The following is a 23,869-nucleotide window of genomic DNA, read 5'->3' as shown; positions in this document are numbered from 1 at the left end:
GGGGTTTGGGATTTAAATTTATATTCTCTTACAAGAATGAATAACTTAAAAATAAGTTTTGCATGAAAATATATATATATGTATAATCCAGGGGAAATTCTAGTATACATCTGACTTTTCATCCAAAACTTTTAAGAAAGGTATGTCAAATGCAAAGTAATATCAAGCTAAATTCACAGTTAGGAATTGTGGTTGTAATCTTGACTTATTTTGGTCCATCTGGGAAAATGAAGTCATTTTTTAAAAAACTATTAAAATCTAAACCATGTCAGTCTATAAAAAATATGAAGGGATGATGGACAAAGACATAATTTTAATAACAAAATGAGTGTTACTTCAGACATGTGAACCTGTCATGCCACAAAAGGGAAGTCAATGCTTGTCATTTTACTAAATTTCACCTTTCAGAACCAGCAAAGTACTTTTTATGCCTTAAAAAGAATTCATAAATCGAACATTTTAAGTACTTTTTACACACTTTATTTCATGCAGTGCTACAAGATCTCTCAAACTTAAGATGAGTTATTTCTATTGAAGTGTTCTCTGTACAACATAAAAACAAAGCATCTTGGTTTCTCAACATCACTCACAATAGCCCTCCACCAATTGAAAATGGAAAGACGCTCTAAACAAAAAAGTTTAAAATTCCAAACCTGAAAATATAAGTTACTTTAAAAAATGGGCAAGAGTGGTAAAACAATGCCTGATTCATAATAAAATTAAAATAACCTGTATCTAAAAGCAGATTCATACCTGTCAATATGTAAGGATAATGGATTTTAATAAAATAAATACATTATACCATGCAATTATTGCTTATAAATAGACATTTGTGTCAAGAGAAATAATAATTTTAAGGTAGCATCTCAGGTTGCCAAATTGGGTGAAAACAGTCACTTCAATAGCAGAATAGAAAGAGTAGTAAAGTGGAAGGAATAACAGCTACTTGGACCATTAGCTAGCTATTTATTCACCAAGGAAAGCACAGGCTTTAGGTGAAGAGCTTAATCCAAAGTTTATTTAATATTTATTTCAATAATCATTTCAAAGACTCAACCTCTTGCACTTAAGCCATTATAATGCACAAGGAAGCTGTTCTCTCCCTGCCTGAAGCTAAGGGTTTAAAATATTTCACCTATGTTATTATTTGCCATCTGCTTTTTTTTAGAAAAATATATTTAATTTTCCCTCCCATAAAAATATCTAAATGCATCTACACAAAATTTAGAAAAGGTACAAATTTAAAATGGAACCTAAAAAAAAGAAGTAAGAAACAGGGAGTCAAATGATTTGCTCGAAGAAGCATCACTAATACTTAAATGTCTTGTAATAAGCTATTCCCCACATCAGTCTACTTTTTGAGTTAAAAAAAAAAAATCCTCCGATCTTTTAAAACCCTAGTGAAGGTGGGAAACCCCCAATCAACGATGTCTAAAGAATATGTGGCCAAACCTTTTTTGCCATGTAATTTGTGCAGAGATCTCCGTCTGGGGCTGTGGACCTCAACTGGTCTGCACAGTCAGTACTGCATTGCCTTGGGCCACAGAATCTTTCTGTGCCTTGCCCATTGTATTTTCCAGCCCACATTCCTTTTTGGGGTGAAATACTCCATTATTTCTGCTTTGTTCTGGGGCCCTCTTCTGTCTCTGTCCCTATTAACTTGTGGCAACAAAAGAAACAAACAGAAGCAGGGGATTTCATGCTTAGCTGCCATACACTGTGGCCTCACTGCTTGGCGCAGGGTCATACATGTGAAACTTTCAATTGAAGAAAGTAGCGCGGTGCTGAACCAAACTGGAGACCCACGTGGCTCTCAGTCTATACATTAGTCATCCCTGAACCAAAGCATTATCAGGCTCTTATACATTCATTTCATGACAAACCAAAATTGGGTTAGGCTCTAGATTATTAGGTTTGAGTGGATCTGATTCAATGCAATTATTCATTTATCAATTCTCAATTCCAAATAAGGGGGGAAAAGAGAATGGGTCACTTCTTACTTTGTGTTGGTCAGGGGAATAAATAGAAATCAGATTATCAGAGGCAGGGACAGACAGCACAAATTTACGGTTTTTTATTATGGTCATACTGGGCATTATTCCACATGGCCTTAATTCTACCAAGCCCAGTGAAGATGGATCTACCAGACACACAGACCTATTGCCACATCACAAATTAAGAATTAAATTATGTACCTTTCAGACTATGTATTTTGTTCTACCATTTTGTAAGAATGAAGGAAATGCAAATTAAACTAAAATAGAATTAAACTAAAAATGAGAACCAGGATGCTTTTCTACTAAAGTTATTTTAAAAATAAACTTTTTTAAAACACTATTGTTACAATTCTGTTTTAATTTTCACCACTGGAAGTAAAAACAAAAAGCAAGTGAGGGTAATGAGGAACTCTTCAAATATCCTCAGTCAATGATTTCCTAATGATTTGTGTATATGGAAAGAGTATTTAACTCTGTCTATGGATTCTTTGGGGCAACTTATAGTAGCAGGCAGTAGCTAGGACATTGGTATCTTTGAGGAAAGAGAGGGGAAAGATAAAGATTCTCTTCCTTGAATAGAAAATTCATCTTGAAATTGGAATCTCCTTTCTTCCTTTGGTTTCCAAGAAATAAAATTTTATGCCAAATATTTCAAAACAAAAAGCTGGGCATCCCCTCACCAAAAAAAAAAAATTCTTAAACCACAAAGATAGTTTGATGCAAGATGGCTTACTCCTTAGTTTCTTCCTTAATGTCAATAAAGGTAAAATATTTTCCTTATTAAATAAATATTCCCAAAGCTAATATGAAGATGCTGGCTCCTTTGGGATCATCAGCATTTCATACTTCATAAATGATTGTTTTTTTGTTTTTGTTTTTTTGTTCTCCATTATGTAAATGAGCAAAGCACATCAGACACTTCCCCTAAAGACCAAGGGTACATGACTGATCTTCTATTAATAATGTTAAAAATGTATACCTAGCTATACACTTCTTGTTTGCCTCAATCAAATCAAATGGATGTCAGAAGGCATAAATGCTATTCTACATTTTGATGCATATTACAATCCTTCAGGAACATTTTTAAAGTAACTTTTAAATACGTCTACTTAATGTTAAGATTTAAATAATCTTTCCTTGAATATAAATTATCTGTCATGTTCAGTCCTAGACAAGGATTTCTTAAAAATCCTCTATTCTCAATCTAATCCCAGTTGGTCCTCAAATCATTTTGCTTTCATTACTGACAAAGACAAGTATTTACTATGGTTTAGCACTGAAAAGCCAATAGAATCAACTCAATTTTGTCCTGCTTCACACATCAACACGAATAGCAGACAAATTCTGGCTGCAGGGTTTGTTATTAGTCATGAAAAAAGCAGAGGGGGCACAGCTGGATAATGCAGCATCAGAGCCGAGTTTGAAAAAACAGTAGTTCCAGCCATCTTTCACTCTCAAAAGCTAGAATTCATTTGAGAAATTGATTGAAATAGGCATGCTTTAAAGGGATTTTTTGAACTACTTTTGTGCATCAGGATCTAAGTATATATGTAAAACTAAGTCCCTGACCCCCCCCCCCTTTTAAATCAGTCATGTGCATGAGTTGGTAGCTATCAGTAAACAGCCTAAGTAATTTGAATGCTTAAGAAGGCTAAATAAGGGACCTAGTCCTGAACTACCCAAGGGAGCAACCCCTTGGTTGGACTTGTAAACATTGTACCGGAATCTTGAATCTGGGATGGGGGGGGGGGGGGGGGGGCTTAATGAAGCTAAGAAAGAAGATCCTGCAACTGGGCAAAGGGATGGGTGGTCAGAAACCAAGCTGAACTGGGACTGCTTATATAAGAAGTCCTAAAGTCTAATTAATTACACTAAGCACTATGACCTTTGATTGGAATATACTAATTTCCGGTTAGATAAGGTTAGCCCACAAGGTTAGTTTCCCTGGATAGATAAGAGAGACAAAGGAGACAAGAGCTTTTTGGTGTCCGTTTGTTTTCTCAAGTGGACAGGTGTGTCTGTTTGCAGCTTGGGGCCAAAAGACAAGTGTCTCAGCTGAAGACTCTCACCTAGAGTTCCCCTGGCGGAAGCAACAGGGAACTACAAAAGGAACCCCAACAGAATGAGAGAACAGTCAGAGACACCTGCTGGTAGAAACTTGGAACTGCAGAAGGAGACCCATGAGTGCATGATCAGAGTGGGCGAGTCCCTGAAAGACTCATGAGTGTCATTAAGTAGTAGGCTGACAGCTGAAAGTTATTGAGACCAGCACCCAAACGCGCCTTCTGAGATTACAGTAGTCTAGCCTCCACCTTCCATGCTCTAATGCCTCTCCAGATTTATCCAGATCTCTGGGACTAATCTTATTTCATGGAATTCAACAAACACTTATTAAAGACCTTCTGCATGTAAAACACTCCGCTAGGAACTGCAAGTAGTAAGAAAGATGATCAAAACAATGTCATCCAGAAGCTTGCTTCTAGTCGGAAAACAGAGATACTCATTCACAAATTTTGGATTTCTTTTTCTCTTTAAAAAAAATTCTTCTGGAATATTGTGGACTGCAAGTCTGTAAATGGGCTAAGAGTATCCAAATGGGGGAAAGAATATGCATTTTCCCAGCTTTCCTGGGTACATAAGTATCTAGTATATAAACCAGAGAAATGAGGGGGGAAAAACATATCAGAATTTATTCAGGACCATCAATATCAATAACATGAGAGTCTCTAAAAACTCATTTACAAATTTTTAAAGAGAAAGTTATTTAATTTTTTCTTTTGATAAAAACATATTCACAAATTCAAATGATCTTATTATTTTTCTTGAAATGATAGTCCACTCTCAGAAGCAGGAAAGACTATTGAGGGAAGACAACTAAATAAGGCGATTAGCATATTTTAGAGAACTTTCATAGGTCTGACTGCTTGAAAAACTCAAGTCTGCACCTCAATAATTATCTCAAAGTCAAACAGCATACCTATCATCAATAAAATTAGTTCTAAATTAGAAATAAATGCACACTGAATAAAACTAAGAGTGAATTACATGATATTCTAAACATGTAAAAGGACAAACATCCATTAGGTCCTGATCTTGACCAAATCCCTGAACTGATCTGACCAACAGACTTCCTGTTATACCTGGTTTATGTTCCCATTGAACAAAGATTTCCAGGCACTGACACACCTTTGATTAACTAATTCAATTGAGATGTGTTCTTACTTGGCAATCAATTTTCTTACCTTTACACAAATAAGGGGAAAAGACTAAACATTTGAAACTATGCTTTAGAGGATGCATATCATTTTTTTTAGTTCTGTATCTTAACATTTTAGTAACTCTGAGAGAGAGAAAAAGGTTGTTTTTGTGTATAATGATCATTTAATTCATTCATTATTAAAAACTAATCAAGAATTTCCTGTATATTTCTCTGAACTTAGAGACTTGAAATGAGCCATTAGAAGACAGCAGTGGTTAGTCATTTCATTATTGAAAATCACATTCCTTTTTTTAAAAACTTTGGGGCCTTAGTCAAACCATAACCTCCTTTCCCAAAATGCAAACTTATCTACCATCATAATGCAAATAACACATGCAAAAAACCAAATCCACACCCCATACATACACATTTACCCAGCTGTAATATGAGGAAAATGAAGCAATAAAAATACTTCTATTTTTGGAATGCTTCAAATGAGTAAGTGGGGTAAATGCTGCTACTTTTCTTGCATTTAACACTTATGTCATTATTATTATGAATATTATCAATGACTTTGTTTACTGGCATTTATAAAGTATTGAATAGTAATAATGTTTAAAAAAATCTGATTTTGTCTTAACAAATCTGTGAGTTAGAACAGTAATTATTTTCCTAATTTTATAGATAAGAAAACTGAGGCAAATAAAGGTTAAGGTGACTTGCCCAGGGTCACACAGCTAGTAAGTAACTAAGGCAGGATTCACACTCAGGTCTTTCTGACTCCAAGTCTACCATTCTGACTATGATAACTAGCTACCATTTTTTAAAATTGAAATTTAAAAATTTAAAGGCTTCATATACAGAATAATATTTATAACAATACTTTTAGTGGTAGCAACAACCTGAAAACAAGCACATGCCCAATCAGTTGGAGAATATAATCCATGGAAATTTTAAATATGGATGAGCCATAAATCTCTTGCTCCTCCCCGTAACCCAAGACATTTCAAAGGGACCAAGGAGTACTGACAAACTCCACACCTAGAAGGTCACCAGCATTTGGAACTAGCATTTCAAATGTCTAATTTCCATTATGAAAGCTGAAATCCCACAATTGACAAGATAAAGATCTATAACTGCTCTACATGAGATCACACACACACACACACACACACACACACACACACACACACACACAAAATATACAGGGGTTTCTGTATTTAAAAATTCATCTTCGGGAATGGTTGTCACTGTGAGAGTATAACACTTAGAATAAAATTCACCTACTAAAGTGGCGACTATAATACTTTCCTGTTTTAAGTGATTCTAACAAATTCTATTCAATGATAACATTTCTTTTGTCACATTTCTTCCAGTCAGTGAATGAAACCATGGATCACCGGCCTAAAGCATAGAACTGGCACGCTTATTTTCAAGCTCTTTTCCTATAAGAATTAAGTCCTATTGAAAAGTGTCAGTACTGATTTGGGAACATGCTAAATGAGCATCTTTTTACAATTATTGGAGAAATATATAGAATCCACATATCAGAGATTTACCACTGGAAGGGGGATTGGATGCCACTGAGTGCAATCCCCCATTTTACAAACAAGGAGGCTGAAGCCAAAATAAACAGATGAAGTCTAGAGTTTTATAATAACCTTATTGAGCTAAAATACAATAAGAAACAAAACTAGAATTGGAACCTATGTCTGCTAAATCCAAGTTTATTAGCATCTTCCACTATAACGTGTTTGTTTGTTGAGAGGGAAGGGAAAGGAGGAGAGAAAGGAGGTAAAATATTTCTAATGTTTCTGTTTATCTCTTGAGTACTTGATAAAGTATTAAAGTTTTCATGGCATATACACCTCTGCTTTAAATCATCTCATAAGGATTATATTTTCTTATATAATCTTTCAGGTATACGGATTTTCTGCTTTAGGACTGGATGTCTGATTTTTCTAAAAATTAAACTCAAATCATAAGACCAGAGAAAGTAACTTAAGAAGAGCTATAAATTATATACTAGGCCTTTTTCTCCCCAGCATAGTATTTTAAAAGAATAGAACCTCATTTCCTATTTTTTTAAAAAGTGCCATTCCAACCTTAATATATTCAGTGCAAAATTGAAGGTAAGGAAGAAAATAACAAATATACTATATTATACTGTATTTTAGTAGCATATACACATTTTAATTAAGCACATATTATTTTTAAGACATTGGATTTTCTAATACTTATTAGAAAATGCTGACATGAGCTACCAATTAATTAACTTAAATGCAAAATCAGAAACAAGCAATTCCTAGTTATATAAAGAAGTCCAAAAATGTGGTCACTTTTCCAGAACTCATAGTAAAGCAAAAAGAAAAGGGAGGGGGGAGCAAGTCATCCTCCTACACAAATCTTATAAGAGAGACAGAGATGAAACCAGTTACAATCTGTACCAAGAATTCAATAACTGATTTTCTGTACTCCTGTTATAATTATTCTGGCTCTGTTAACTATAAAGTCAACTCAATACTCAAATGCCTGTGATCTCTCTGATATGGGAGTTCTTTCCTATGAAGTTCACCAAACCATTCATCCCTGCCCACTGTTTGTTGTCAATGCTCTCCTCAAAAGTTCACTCTAAAAGATCTACCCAAGAAGCATGAAAATTACATAACTATAAAGCTATAATGCAACTGAATTAAACATAAAATTAAATTTAAATTATATTATATTTTAAATTAAAAATAAAAATATGAATTAAAAATTAAAAATAAAAGAGACAGTCTGGAGAAAAATTATCAGTTAATTATAAATTAATATAGATCCTCAGATAGTTAAGTTTTCCCATCCAAAATTCCCTGCACTAAAAGGGAATGTCAATATTTCTCCATTTTAGTATCAGAAATACCATCCCTTTCTAGGGAATTATGAAAATAGATACTAAAGAATGGGATGTTACTCACTAGATTTATTTCCTCCAAAAAATCTCCTTCCCTTTTAGCTCCTCATCCTCCATCTACCTTCTCCTAATGTTAGTCCCCATTTTAGCTATTCCCAATAATCAAAAAGCCGTAGCTCAAGTGAGAAAAATCCGATAATTTCTGAAAGAGGGAAGTTAATTAAGAGATGACAATCTCCCTGTATCAACAATGTTTTAGAAATCTTTGTGTTCTTAAATTGGAGAAAGAGTAAGTCAGTTTGAGTTTTGGAGAAAAGGGAGAAGGTAAAGAGAACAGCTATGAAAAATGAAAGTATCTTCTTTACACATTATACGATTAAGTGAATCTAATGATGTAATTACAAATATTCTATAACCTTATTTTATTTGGGATGGTAGAGGGCGGGAAAGGGAGATATTGTTTGATCTTCCTGGCCCTAGAATATTTTTGAAACCAAGAGAAAGTTATGAAACTCACATTTTTCATACTTGATTCAAATCCAGAACCACACATTTCAAATGAAGCCTGCAGTCTAAATGGTTGATGGTTTTCAGCTGGATATTTTATAGTCACCTAAAGTAAAAAAAATCTTTTAAATCTTATCCTAATAAAAAAAGAGTTTTGAAATGGAAAAAAAGTAACTTGGGGGTATTATTAAGGGAGGCAGAATACCCAGAAGGGTGATATACATATCTGAATAAGAATAAATTATGTTCAAACTCTAATATTCAAAGATAAACATCATTTGCAACATAGAACCATAAAACTCACTATTTTCCCTTCACCTGATAGACTGATCATAGACACGCAAGGGACTTATTTCTCTAGGCTCTCCTTAATCAGACCTCATTGTGAGGAACAGCTTTGTTAAAGAGTGTTAAATAAATATAATTTATTGCAATCTATTTTTCTCCCAAACATTTTGCTGTACGGCTTGTTTAAAGAGACCTCTTTCCACCCACGTGATGCTTCAAGGTACTCACTTACAGAGTGAGGCTGAAGGCATCTTTTGGCATTCCCTAGATGAGTGACTTTCCCAAATAGGGGTCAAAACTGCTGTGCAGCTCCTACCCCAAGAGGCATGTGATCAACCAATCCAAAGGTGGGAAGCCAGACTGCATACCAAGCTACCTCCCAATAGCCAATGATAGGATTTATCTTTGACCCACCACACGTATCTTTATCCTACAGTACTGCTGCTCTCACCCCCAGGAACACTCCTCTGCTGTACTAACTTTTACCTTCCCCATTTCTTAACTAGACATCAGCTGCTCAGCACAATTATAACCCACCCATGAACAAGGTCCGCAAAGCAGCAGTAGAGCAGATGCGTTTGGGAAAATCCACTCCAAATCCCCAAAGCATTCACACTTCTTGTGAACCAACATCAGTTCATAGCTACAGTCAACATCCCAGAGCAGTGATCTCCACCTTTCAGTTCTGAGTGGGGAAAACTGACTTGTCTAGGATGTACAAGCACAAATGGATTGTGATCTTAATGACAGGTGCCATTATATTATCTCCCCCCCAAATAACCCTCTTCCTAGGCTCCCATTATCATGAAATGTATTACTATCCTTCCATTGACTAAGTCTCACAACCTGTGTCATGTTGCATGCCTAAACTGTCCCTCACCCACATACCCAAATAGCTGTCAAATTTTCTTACTTCTCTCTCTCCCATCTTTCCCCGACTTTACTCATAGTCACCATTCTAGCCCAGACTCTCGTTATCTCTAATCTGAAATACTCCAGGAGACTCCTAATCAGCCAGTAGCTCAATTCTTTTTCCTCTTCACAAAGCTGGATGATAAAGTGATGGTGCAGCTGTGGCCACATTACTCTCCTACTCACATTTCACTTTTGGAACAAATATGGTTTCATTTTCATCTCATTTCTTCTTATTCTCTATTTTTGTATCAATATAAAGTGAAAAACTGGTAGGGTTGTACGTGTATATATTTAACATTTAGATTGACTTGGAAGGTGCGTGACAATTTTAAGTTTAATATGCATAAAATTTATAAGTAAATATAAGCATATTTTAATAAGTATGCTCAAAAAATTTTAGTGATGGGGTAAACATTCAAAAAAAGGTGGAATCCACTGGGATTACTATATATAAAATATATATGTGAATTACATATGTACTTATATGTATGTGTATATATATCTATAAGTTGTGCTTAGTTCCAAACAATATGAATATGCTAGCCTGTGTTGCATATTTTATTTAAAATTATAACATTTTTTCTTATTCATTGAGTTCATCAGGGATTCTTCCTCAAACTTTCACTCAGATTTTGGGATTGGAGAAGAGGAGAAAAAAAAAAGAAAAATTTCTCTACTTCTCCAGCCTAACTCCAGTATCATAGGATAGGACTGACCACATATAGGCTCAAAATTGGAATGGAATGGAATACTCATAAATTATTCAACATTTAACAAAAGGAAGCTTTAGGTAACTCTAACTTAGGAAAAGAAGACTCAACAAGGGCATAGTACTTGGTTTGGATAGATTTGGTTCCCCTCATCTTCATACAAAAACATATGTGGTCAGGAAAGTAATACTTAATATTGACACGAATTCAGCTCAGCCCACTTAGTACAGGTGTCCCTCCGCCTTGATTGTAGGTCATCAAGCCTGTCACATTCTTAACTGCTAAATCGAACAGCTTTTCATGTTTTCCAGTTCTCACCCTCCCTGCTCTCTCTGTAGCCCTAGACACTTCGGACCACATAAGTCTTCTGGAGGTCTCTCTACCTGAATTTTCAGGACAATATTCTCTATTTCTCATCTTAGCAATCTGGTTCTTCTCAAGCTTTTATTCTGAATGATATCATTAATTCTTTATCGCCAAACTATGGGTTTCCCCCAAGGCTCTAACTTGGATCTCTCTTTCGGTTACTCTGCATTTCATGATCTTATCAGATCCCAGAGATCTAGAGTTCGATTATCTACACAATCAAATACCAAGCACTTATTTAAAGTACCTAGGCTATTTGCTTATAACACAAATATCTAAATAGGACGGTCCCTGCCCTCCAAGAGCTCACCCACATTCAAGGACGAATCCAGGTATCTCTTTCCTGAATTCCAGCTAGTTCCACATCACAAAAGTCCCGCTGCACCTGCACCTCTCCACCTAGGTGTAGGGAAGGTACCTCAAATGCAACAACACATCCATAAGAGAATCCATTATTTTTATCTCCTATATTTAACCTTCTTCAAATTTCCCTATTTCTACTGAAAACACCACCAGAATTCTGATCACCCTGGTTCAGAAGTTCAATCATCCTTGACTTTTATTCTCCTTTGCCACCAATTTCCAATCAGCTTCTAACCCTACTGACCCTTCTAAATATTTCTCCCATTTCAATCTCTCTCCACTTAAAAGGAGATTATTACCCTAGTTAAGATATGCAACCCCTCTTGCCTGGACTACTGCAATAGCCTTTAAAATTATCTCTTTGATTCTAGTTTCTCCTCTTTCCAATTCATCTTCCACACAATTATTCAAACAATATCAAAAATAAAAAGTAATCAAATAATAATAATGCATCTTATACTTTAAGATTTGTAAAGCACTTTACAAACATCTCATTACTACTATTACTATCCTCATTCAGAGAGAAGAAAACTGAGGGCAAACACAGGACAAATGGTTTAACCGGGGTCACACGGGGAGTGTCTATGGTGGGGATATGAACTCAGGTTTTCCAAATTCCAAATACAATGCTAACTGCCACCTAACTGCCCCACCAAAAAAAAAAAAATTCTAAAGAGTAAGATCCGACTTTGCTACTCTTTCCCCCTTAAGAATCTTCAGAAGTTCCCTATTGCTTGTAGAATGAAAGACAACCTCAACCTGACAGGTAAGCTTTGAACAATCTGACTCCAGGTTACCTCTCTAGACCCTTTTTTTATATTTCTGATTCTTTGCACCCTTTCGAGTCAAGCCAAACTCCCCTAATTATTGTTCCACGAACTTGAGATCCCCCTCTCTCAACTATGATAAAAGAGCAGGGACCATTCAAGGTGCCCACTGCATGATCGGCTCTGCATTCTGGTCTGGAGCAATTCATTCTTCCCTGGGCAGCCTGGCGTCCTTACGTTCCCAGGGGTGCACCATATACCAAACTTAGTGGAGCCACTGAGCTGGCTCAGAGTTCACAAAATCTGACAGCCTTGGACTCCATGGTTCTGAGGTGCCGTCGAGCTCAGCTTTGTGCTTCTTCCCCGGCTACACTCATAACCTAAATGCAAGACTTGCTCACCAGAATTTGACATTTCATTCAAAGCTCCTCTTTGCTTCTACATGCTTTTCTTCTTTCTCTGGCTGTCAGTGCACTCCCTGATCCAATCACTCTAGACTGACCTCTTAGTTTGGATGTATTCCTGCATGACCCAGCTGCTCCTCGCCCCTCCCCAAAACCGAAGCTACTTAAGGACAAGGACGGTGGCTTATTTTTTTTGGCTTTGTACCGCTTCCTAGTACACTTTCGTACCCATAGCAGGCGCTCAAGTGTTTGCTGCTATAATCCCAGTTACATGGTATCACTTAGATATCCTTTACTAGAAGGAAGGAATAAAAATTATCTTAAGAATTCAGTTATACTCTATTTCCATTCATGTGACCAGGGAACTTTTAATTCAGGGAACATTGCTGAATATGTCTTGATATTCGTGCAGTGAAAATGGACTGTTCCAGGTGGTGGGATAATATTCATGGGGAACGTGTTTCATTTTGGCTCTTGACAACTTTTAAGATTTTCACTTCCTTTAATATTAGTAGTGTTGTGCGTGGGCTTAACTTAAACACATTAGGGTGGAGTGTTAGTGGCAGAATCCAAAGGGAACACCTACAAATAACAACAGAGAGTGACACTCCTTTCAGGCAAAGCCCTCTGGGCCATGGAACAAAGGAGCCGAGAATCATGGGTCCCGTAGAGCCCAGCCCTCGGCTGTTAGAAGTGAGAAGAGCAAGGCCCAGATGGCCTTGGATGTGAATGGGACTGGCCCCCCGGCCCCCGGGAGCTTCCTAGGCGTCACAATGGAGCCCCAGAGATGCTAAGATGCATCCCATCGACTTGCCGTGGTGAAAGACGGGGTTCTAACAGAAGAATAGCACGTCTTTCCTGTGTTTGTTCTTTGCTGTTCCACGTGGCCTTAGAATGACTAAAGGACACTCATTCTGAAACTTGATGGCTTTCCTATGTGGAACCCAGGGAAAAGCTCTGTCAGCTTTAAGTTAAACAAAAGCCAAGGTAAAAAACGTCTCCAACGTGACTTACGCCCTCCATCGGGTAAGCTGATCTCAATCATCAAAAAGACTTGGTCTGCAGAAGAAGAAATGAGGTCCAATGACCTAAGAATGAAGGTGAAACCTCCTTGGAGGACTCGCTCCGCTCTGTGCACGTGGCAGGCACTCAAACCCTTGACGGATCATCTCAGCACTGTACAGAGGAATCACACCACCAAAAGTACAGAGCACATTAGGGTTGACAAAGGGCTTCCCTCAAGAAGTGTCACTCTACAGATGACGCAGACTTTTCTTAGGATGTGAAACGTCTCCAGTTCCTCTGACAAGGAAGAGGCCAGAAGAGCTCCGAAACTGTCGAATGTCTAACGCGTTCTTCCTGCTACCACATAGACTACTACTTGTACCGAACTGTTAATAGGTTTCTTCTTTTTTTTCCTACTTAGGTTCGTTTGGAGTCTTCTAGGATGAAGGGGCAGACCATTTGCAAGACTGATAAGGAACAGGAGTAGATATTTCCATTAAAGTGCCCAACGCATCTCCGCTGATCCCATTTTAAGGATATGTGAGAACATATGTGTGCAAAGGGCCCCACTCTAGAAATTTGCTGACAGAAGAGTCAAGAACTGAAATTGCAAGGCAGAAAGAGAGAGAAAAGCAATAATCAGGAGATTCATCGCAGAAAGCACCATGAACTTGCGTGTGTGCGTCTGTTTTTTCCAGGTAGTGAGAAAGCTCTCACTATTACCCAAGGAGAGAACTACCACTCTTTTAACACGTCTTTCAGGTAGATGTCTCAAGGCACTGAGACACTGGGAAGCATCTGGGGGGAGGGGCTGCCCCCCACTTCATGATCACACTAGCTCGGCACATAATTAAAACTAATCCCTTTACCTGCCTGCATTTCTTACAAGCAATCTGTCTTCTGTGGCACACAAAAAAGGTCTGGATGCTTTGTACCAACAAGATCCAAGTAGTACTCAAACTCCTTTTAAGCAAGTCCAAACAACAGCAGCTGATTCATTTATTGAAAACATGCAGATATCTTAAAAGGTTCAGGAAATCACACACAGCATAACGGCGTATCCAAGTGACACGCTGCTCCACTTTGAGAGAAAGCCAAGATTTCCAAGATCCTATACGACGGCCAACGATGCCAAGCCGCGCATTATGGAGGCACATACACGCAAACAACAACTGTTGACAAGCCCACCGAAGGTGCTCACACGAGGCCCGGCGTGAGGAAAAGGGTCTCAAACGTTACTTCGCCATAAAAGTCACCTGATGGCATGGCGATAAAGTGCGGCCAAATTGTGTAACCGACTGAAAAGGGCACACATAGGGTAGCTGGAGGGAAGGGAGGCCCAGGCTGCTGGACAGAACCTTATGCTACAAAGCTGAAGAGCACTAAGGAATCTCCCTTTGGGAGCAGCTTTCGAAGGGGCATTTTTAGAGTCAACAGAGCGGCCAGAATGGGCCATCCAGATGGGAGTTTAGGGCTTGTCTAGAAACAGGCGGCTTTGGAGCTGACCCTGGAGACGGTCACGGAACGGTTCTGGGCCTCAAGAAACTCTCCAATGAGTCTTTAATGCCCAGGGCAGCCAGGCCCTGGGCTAGGCACTAGGGCTACAACTAAGGAGAGGGCAGTGTCCCTGCCTGTAAGGAGCTGACGGTCTAAGAGGAAAGACAGCACCCAAAAGGAAGGAGGACGGAACGGGCGTACGGATGGCCCCAGGGGACTCCGCTCCATGGAACTGAAACAAGGAAGAGCTCCGGAGAGAAGGTGGGATGAGCAGAAGGCCGCTTCCCATTTCTGTCCTCTTTAAGGAAAAGCCTTGGCAGGACTTGAGTGCTCCACCCTCTTGCCTCCCAGTCACAGGAGACAGGGTGCCGAGAAAGGTCTGAGCACTCTTCAGGGCCCACAACCCTTCCGAGGACGGCCAGAGCCCAGGGAAAATGTAATTAGGAAGGGGCAGCTCGGGAGCTCAGCTGAATGAGAGCCTGGGTTCAAATCAGAACGCTGACCCTCCCTGGCCGTGTGGCCCTGGGTGAGTCACTTGTCTGCCCACCACTGCCCGGCCCTTACCCCTCTTCTACCTTGGAACCAATAGGGTGTACTGATTCTAAGCAGCAAGGTCCGGGGTCGTTGGTTTGTTTCTTGTGTACTTGGGAGAGTTAACAAAATCCATTAAAAACACAATAAAGCACGTATAATGTTAATGGGGGGTTCCCCAAGTCAATACGAGCCCCCGGGGATCCTCATGCACTTCGCGGGCCCTCGTTTCCCTGCCAGTGGAATGCTCTCGGCCGTGCGATGGCCAGCAGGCTCACCTGGGCAGGAGGAGTTTGGGCGCTGGGAATGCCCCAGAACAACATCGCGAGTCCGGACCACAGGAGAGGAGGAAGGGAAGGACGGAGCATCCCCACCACCTGCCTCTCTCTCGCTGCATTCCTCTTCCCGTGGTCCTCCTTTCACCCAGAGAGCCTCACCACCCCGTCCTTTCGCCACTGCTTTGCCCCTCTGGCATCCCTGCCGGCCCTGGCGGCAGATCACGTATCCTCGATTAAAGCTTAGCAGCGACCGAGTCAAGCAGCCTAATAAGGGAGCCCAGAGCGGGCAGAGAACGGCCCAGAACCCCCATGCAGTAAGGGATCTGGGACGCCAACCCTTGGCCTCTGATTACAGCCAAAGAGCCTCTATGTTGCCCTTTGCTACTTCTGCCTCCATGCCGAGTCTTCCTCCCTCATTTCCTTTCTTTATCAGGTTGTCTTCAGCCAGCTCCCCGCTCCCCCATGTTGGGGGGGGACGCTTACAAAATATTTACTAGGCTAACCTTGCCGGAGAATTACTGGGGGGGGGCCTCAAATTTCCTCCCTCTCACTGACGAAAGAGTGAGTTGGCCCTAAAATAAGGTGCCCCTCCCCCCAAAGCAAAAATAACTATTTGTAAAGATCAGAAGGCAGGTTGTGAGGATGGTAGTGAAACAATTCGGACCACCACAAATGTTTGGTGGAAATCAGAGCATCGCTTGTAGCAGGAGGCAAGCGGCAACCTTCTAAGGCCGATTTCCACAAGCGAAGGGCGGTGCTTCTTGTGCATCCTCGGATGCAGCGGGAGCCATGGGCAGAGAAGAGCTTGTCCACACCCGCTTCCTTCCTTTGTGCTACGCTCACCCACAGCAGGGGAGGCGGAGTAGCCTGAGCCCGCTGAGGAGCTGACTGCTCGCTGGATTTTTATGTCCTGTTTAACCCATGTGAAACTTTACTGACATTTTAAAAACTCTCACTTTCTGTCCTCGAAATGACGCTGAGTTCCAAGGCCAAAGGGGGTGCGCAGGGGGCCCCGGGGGCTAAGTCACCTGCCCAGGTCACCCAGCTAGGAAGCGTCTGAGCACTGAACTCAAGCCCTCCCATCGCTATCCTGACTCTCCATTGTGCCACCTAGTTGCCCCGATCATTTTGTAGTTTTCTACCCTCTATTTTCAATGCGTCACTGATACAGTGGAGCTCCATGTGTCTCTTGCTCCATTGGGCATGCCACAGGACTTTGGGAAACACCCACCACCTAATACACTAGAACTGCCTGGACCCACCAATTCAACACGATCTGGGCTTGAGCTATTCGCTTTATGAAATAGTCAAGACCTCAGCCTAGGTGAAGAGAAAGCCTCTACGCGGCCTTCCCAAGACGACTTCATTTACAACTCTCCTATAAACTAAGCAGAATGAAAAGTAAGTTAGGGAAATCGAGGAGGCTCAATGGGTAGAGAGCAAAGCCTCAAGAGGGAAAGTCCTGGGTTCAAATTTGACCTCAGACACTTCCCAGCTGAGTGACCCTGGGCAAGTCATTTAAGCTCCATTGCCAAGCCCTTACAGCTCTTCTGCCTTGGAACCAATACATAGTATTGATCTAAGAGTAAGATAAGAGTTTGGTTTTGTTTTTAATCACTTGGGCAGCTGAACAGACAGTGGACCAAAGAGCTAAAGTGGGGTGAGCCATGAGGCAAAGAACCCAATCCGAAGTCTATTACAACAATCCATATGAGAGGTGATGGGCGGCTGTACTGGGGTGGTAGTAGTGTCAAAAAGGAAGCAAGGAACCTATGAAGGAAGTAAGCCAGCATTTATGAAGTACATACTCTGTATCAGGCACTGGGGTCAACAATGGCAACATAAATACTAGCAAATACAATGTTCCCAGGCTCAAGAAATGTATATTCTAAGAGAGGAAAAGAAAACTGAAAGGGCGAATGGATTTCCCTGCCAGAAAAAAGTTTTGAATACTGGAAACTAGGAACAGAGTATGGAAGAAGTGAGGGACAGCTAGTTCACAAAAAGGCGGGCTCTAGGAGGAACTCAGCATAGGACTAAGAGAGTAGATCTTAAGAAAAATAATCCAGGTGGAGAAAACCATGAGGTGGTTGGAAGTTCCATTTGGAAGAAGCCCAAGGCATTGAAGGAAACTCTCAGATGAGACAGCAAAAGCGACATTGTTTGGAAATCAGGAAGCAAGTGGTAAGTCCAGGAGAGAAATCTTAAGGGTAAAATCAATAAGACACAGGAAGACATTAGATACACATGGGAATGAAAGAGAATGATGAATCAAGGATGATACCTAGGTCTTGAGCATGGGTGACTAGGAAGATGATGGTACTCTTGACAATAAAAGGAAATTTATGAATAAGGGATGATTTTGAGTATAGAGGAATGAAGATGATGAGTTCAGTTTTAGACAGGTACAATAAGTCCAATAGGGAAAAAAAATTCATCTGAAAATTATCATGGAGATTATTGAATCCATGGGAGCTGAAAAATACCAGGTAAAATCATTTTTAGAAAGAAAAGAAAAGAAAAGAAAAGAAAAGAAAAGAAAAGAAAAGAAAAGAAAAGAAAAGAAAAGAAAAGAAAAGAAAAGAAAAGAAAAGAAAAGAAAAGAAAAGAAAAGAAAAGAAAAGAAAAGAAAAGAGGAGGAGGAAAAACCCAGATGACTAGCAACCTAGAAAAGAAGACTGAAGAGAGATCGGACAAATATGAGGAAAACCAGGAAAGCACAGTGTTGAGAAAACCTACAAATAAAGGAGAATATCAAGGAGATGAGGGTGTTTGGCAGTGAAGAAAGAATAAGAAGTCTAAAATTGAGAAAGAGTCATAAGATGTGGCAATTAAAAGATCATTAGCAACTATGGAGAGAGCAGTTTCAGTTGAATGATGACACCACAATGATGAGCATTAAAAAGAAAGTGAGATGAAAGAAGGAGACATAAACTATATATAGACTTCAAGGAATTTAGGCACAAAAAAGTTTAAAAAATATAAGATGATAGAGGAGATAGATGGATCAAGTAAGAGTTTTTTTAAGGATGGGGACATATAAAGCCATTTCCCAATAAACAAGTGATCCAAGCTTAAGAACAAACTGCTATAAAAAACTGCAAACTAAGAAATAATGCTCCAAATCATAAATAATAAAAGAACTGCAAATTAGAACAACCTTGAGGATTCACCTCGCAACTAGAAAATTGGCAAAGATGACAAATATAGGGATTGACCCAGTACTAACATGAAAAATAGTATAAAATTCTATAGATAAATATGACAAAACAAAGGATATCGAATCAATACTTGGGGGAGGGGGGAGAAACCCTATAACACCATAAGAGAGTATGGACAGGGATAAACAGGCACACTAGTGGCAACTGATAGTGATTGGGGAAACTAAATTAGTACAAATAGTTTGGAAGCAATTTGGAATTATGAAAATAAAGTGACTAAAATGACTCTATTGTGGAGATTCGACTAACAGACATGTATCCTAAGGAGGTCACTGGTAACAATAAGAAAAAAAAGTATCCAAATACATGAAAATATTTACAGCATCACTTTTTGTGATAGCAAACAGAAACAATGCAGATAGTTGAAAATGGACAAAAATTATTGAAGAAAACAAGGTAAAGAAATCCTTCTTTGAAAAGGGTACAGAAAAAGAAAAAACTGACAAAATAAATTGGTGAGGAAGAAGAATCCTGAACCATTTAAATTGTAAAAAGTGAAAATAAGAGGGAAATAAAGATGGGAAGAATTAGATAGCTAAATAAAAAAAAACAAACAAACAAAAAGGGGGTCAATAAATTGAATACACTCCAAAACAAGGAAATAGTTGCCAAAGGAGTAGAGGCAGAAGGGGGAAAGGAAGAAAGCCTCTGAAAATAGAGTTATATCAAGATTAGACACAACTAGTTTTAAGAACAAAATGTTTTCTTAAATGAGGAAGTAAAAAAATTTAAGTCCAATTTTCTTTTTTGAAAGACTAGAAACATAAATGGATAAAAACATAAAATTAACTTTGATAAGTTTGATCAACCAATAAATATGATCGAAGAACCTACTATGGGACAGACATTAAGCAAAATGTGCAAAAAAGAATCAATTTCTAACTATTCTAATAGAGATCCGATACATAGAAATATATGCTGCATAAATATAAATTTAATAAGTAAAAAGTAATGATAACGCATTTAGGTGGAAATCAGTCATTTCAGGGATCATTTAAGGTTTCCTGTAGGAACTGGTGCAAAAGTTTTATCCTTACGCAAAAGAAGGATTTGATCAGGCAGTGGTAAGGAGGGAAAGCTTTGCAGATATCTAGTATAACCGCTCCTAGCAAAGATATGGAATTATGGGAAAAGAGAGAAAGCCAGGTGGCTGCATTGTAGCATGTGGGAGGGGAGTAATAGGAAATGAGACTGGAAAGAGTGATTAGGGCCAGGTTATGAAGGCTTTTTAAAAAGCTAAACAGAGGCATGTATATTTTTTTCTAAAAACAAGAGGAAACCACTGGAATTGGCAGACTCGGAGAGTCAAATGGCCAGATCTGCACTTCTATAAAATTATGTTGGCAACAGTGTGCAACTGGATTGCAGTTGGGAGGGACTTGAGGCATGGAAACCAATTAGGAAGCGTCTGCAAAATCTAGGCCAGAGGTAAGAGGTGTACAGAGGGGAGATGGGTTGGGGACAAGAGATGAAGTGAAATTTAAGACCAGGGAATCGATTGGCTATGTGGAGTGATCCTTATAATGCTGAGGTTATAAACCGGGAAGCTAGAAGATTGGTGGCATCTACAACAAAAACAGAAAGTTTAGAAGAGACATTTTAGGAGGATAGATAATGAGTTCAGTTTGAGATATGTTGGCCTGAAGGTTTCTCCTGGACATACTGCTTGAAATGCATTCAACAATATAACAGAATGAAGTATTACAGACTGAATAAGAAAACAAAACACAAAACTCCACAGTCTCTTTCTTACAATAAACATACCTAAAAAACAAAGGCATAGAAATTGCCATTACATTATCGGATAAAGCAAAAGTACAAATTTACAATATAAACCAAGATAAAGAAGGAAATGACATTATTCTAAAGGGAATAAACAACAAAACAATATCAATATTACAACTAAATGGGAAGGGTAGCTAGGTGGCTCAGTGGATTGAGTCAGGCCCAGAGATGTGAGATCCTGGGTTCCAATATGGCCTCATATACTTTCTAGCTATGTGACCCTGGACAAGTCACTTGACTCCAACTACCTAGCCCTTCCTGCCCTTCTGCCTTGGAACCAATACAAAGTATTGATTCTAAGATGGAAGGTAAGTTGTTTTTTTTGTTTGTTTTTTTTAATTAAAATAAAAACTACTTATTCCAAATGCCATATCAACTAAATTATTAAGGAAAAATTAAGTGAATTATGAAAACAGCAACACAAGTAATAGGAGACCATAATGTTCCTTTCTCAGAATTGGATAGACCTAACAAAAATAACAAAAGGAAAAATATATAATTGAATGCATCATTATAGAATTTAAGGTTGAAAGATTTCTAGTGGCTGCTGAATGGGACTACTAAAAAAAAACAGAGAAAATGCAAAGAAGTATTAAAAGGAAGAAATACTAAACACATCCTTTATAGAACATAATGTAGTAAAAAGAGTACACAGAGAACACAAAAAAACATAGAATTGCGACTTTGTGACTTTATCATGGAATACTATAAGAGTGGGGGATGAGGGAAAACAAATCATGAAAAAAAACAATAATTAGGTGAAAAACAAGAATAACTATCAAATAATATGCCAAAATCTTTGGGGTGCACCTAAAGCATTTAAAGGAAAATTTACATCCTTAAAAATATATTCACCTTCAGGAATCAAACAGAATTTTTATATGAGAAAGACAACAAATAAACCAATAAATAAAAAATGAAGCATGAAGAAAATCCTGAAAATTAGAAGATAAACTTGAAACCAAAAAGACCACAGAACTGATAAACAAAACTAAAAAGCTAATTCTTTGATGACTCAAATGCTTCTAGATTGGTTTCTGACCCTCTAGGACACCTTTAGCCAACTTGATTTAAAAGGCAATAAAAGAAATCAACACGGTAATATATGAACAAGTTAACAAAATCAGAAGCATTAAAAAGAATTAGAACAGAACTGAGAATTTTTTAAAGGATTATCTTTAAAAATATAAAAAAAACAAATTAACAGAACAGAGAACTTAAATAATCTAATCAAACATTGCTACATAAATTATTTTTGAAAGTTTAATAAAGTCTCCTAATAAATTCTTTTTATGAGACAGATTAGGATATCTCAAAAGCCTTGGTGTAGATTTATACTTTGATAGGTTAAAGCTACACTAAAGTTTTTGGGTTGCCTATCATGGTCCTAATACCAATAATATGGAAGAATAAAGCAAAGAAAGAACATTATGTACAATCTCATTTAGAATTATCAGTTCACCAGTTTTAAATAAGATACAAGATACAAAAAAATATGACAGCAATTTATTTCTTAAAATCATTTCTTTTGACCAGCCTAGACTTATGCCAGACATAAAAGGGTGGTTTGGCATTAGAAAAACTAGATAAGTATTCATATTAAAAATATAAACATCTAAACCTCATGGTTATCTCATTAGGTGCAAAAAAAAAAAGGTAAAACCTTCATTGATGCCTTTTTAGAAAGAATTTATAAAATGCTGGCATAGAACCATCTTTTCGTGGTATGGTAGCATATACACTAGGGATACCTACTCCTAATAAATATAAGAGGTATTAGTTTTCTATGCTAATATTCATATAGTTTTATAAATACTAGCAAAAGCAATAAAAGATGAAGCTTGAGTCATAAATATAAACTAAGAAGACAAAACTATAACTTTTTGCTGCTGGCAGAATGATTTATTTTTAAAATCCAACAGAATAAGCAAAGAAACAAATTGAAACAATAGCTTCAACAAAGCTGCAGGTTACTATCTAATACTCATAAAAATCAACAGCATTTCTACATAATAAAAATGAATCCTGGAGACATTCAAAATAATGACAAAATGCAAAATATCTTGATTCAATCTACCATAGCACACTCAACTATTTAGATATAGTTAGAAAATGTTCCTTAAAGAAATAAAAAAAACTGGAGGAATAATCAATGCTCATGGATGGGCTGTGCTGAAATAAAAATGACAATACTGACAAAGTTAATTTACAAAGCTTAAGATAAGCCAAATGACTTACCAAAAGGATTCTTTAAAGAGCTAGACAAAATTATTTGGAGGAACAAAAAAATCTAGTCTATAAGGAAAAAAATAGAGAGAAACGTAGGAATGAAAATGTAATAACAATTTCAGACTTCAAACTATGTAACGTTGCATCAATCATTAAAATTATTTAGCACCAGTTTAAATTAAAAAATGCAAATCAGTGGAATATATTAGACAAGTACAAATCAGAAATAATCGAACTCAATAACCCAGCATCCAAAAAAAGCATCAATATGAATAACTTAGGCAAGTCTCTATTTGACAAGAATGACTATGAAAACTGCAAGGCACTCAGGCAGAAATTAGGCTGGGACCAAAAACTTATACCATAGATTACAGTAAAATTAAAATGGTACATGTATTGAATATTTAAAATCATACCTTTCACATCAATCCCTTAGGATGAAATTCTTAATAACAAATCTGGGATACAGGTAATTGCAAATAATAAAATTGATCATTTTAATTATATGAGATCAAAATTGTTTTACATGAAATTGTTTTACAAACTAATATAACTAACATGTGGAGAAAATTGGTCATGAGAAAAAAAATTTCTCTTAATCAAGTAACTCTAATAAATTTGATATCCAAGATGTAGTGACAACTAACAGAAATATGAGACCAACCATTCCTCAATACAGAATTAGTCAAAAATATGAACAAAGAGTACCAAAGAACTTAAAACTATTAATAGTCAAATGAAAGAATGTTGCAAATCACTAAAAATATGAAAAATCAAAACAACCCTGAGGTTTCACTTCACACCTAGCCAAATAGCAAAGAGGACAAATGATAAGAAACAGCAATATTGGAGAGGTTCTGGCATATATATAAATTACATAATTTTATGTAATAATAATGCAAAAATTATTAAAA

The 23,869-nt window shown here is 37.8% G+C and overlaps 1 protein-coding gene across 13 annotated transcripts in view; it reads right to left on the bottom strand.

Annotated features, from left to right (window-relative positions):
* The window catches only part of ARL15 (ADP ribosylation factor like GTPase 15), a 485,879-nt gene that overhangs the window by 339,916 nt on the left and 122,094 nt on the right, over positions 1-23,869 (bottom strand). For 7 of the 13 annotated variants that reach the window (XM_007486307.3, XM_007486298.3, XM_016431294.2 and 4 more), the window contains one exon: positions 8,607-8,702. The exons of the other annotated variants lie outside the window; for them this stretch is intronic. In XM_007486307.3, the coding sequence (XP_007486369.1) occupies positions 8,607-8,702 (96 nt within the window). The remainder of the gene's footprint in view (positions 1-8,606; positions 8,703-23,869) is intronic. 13 annotated transcript variants of the gene reach the window in all.

Source organism: Monodelphis domestica, chromosome 3 (assembly GCF_027887165.1).
Source record: "Monodelphis domestica isolate mMonDom1 chromosome 3, mMonDom1.pri, whole genome shotgun sequence".
Lineage (NCBI taxonomy): Eukaryota > Metazoa > Chordata > Mammalia > Didelphimorphia > Didelphidae > Monodelphis > Monodelphis domestica.
The sequence above is the reverse complement of the archived record's forward strand: the minus strand, read 5'-3'. Positions and strand labels throughout refer to the sequence as shown.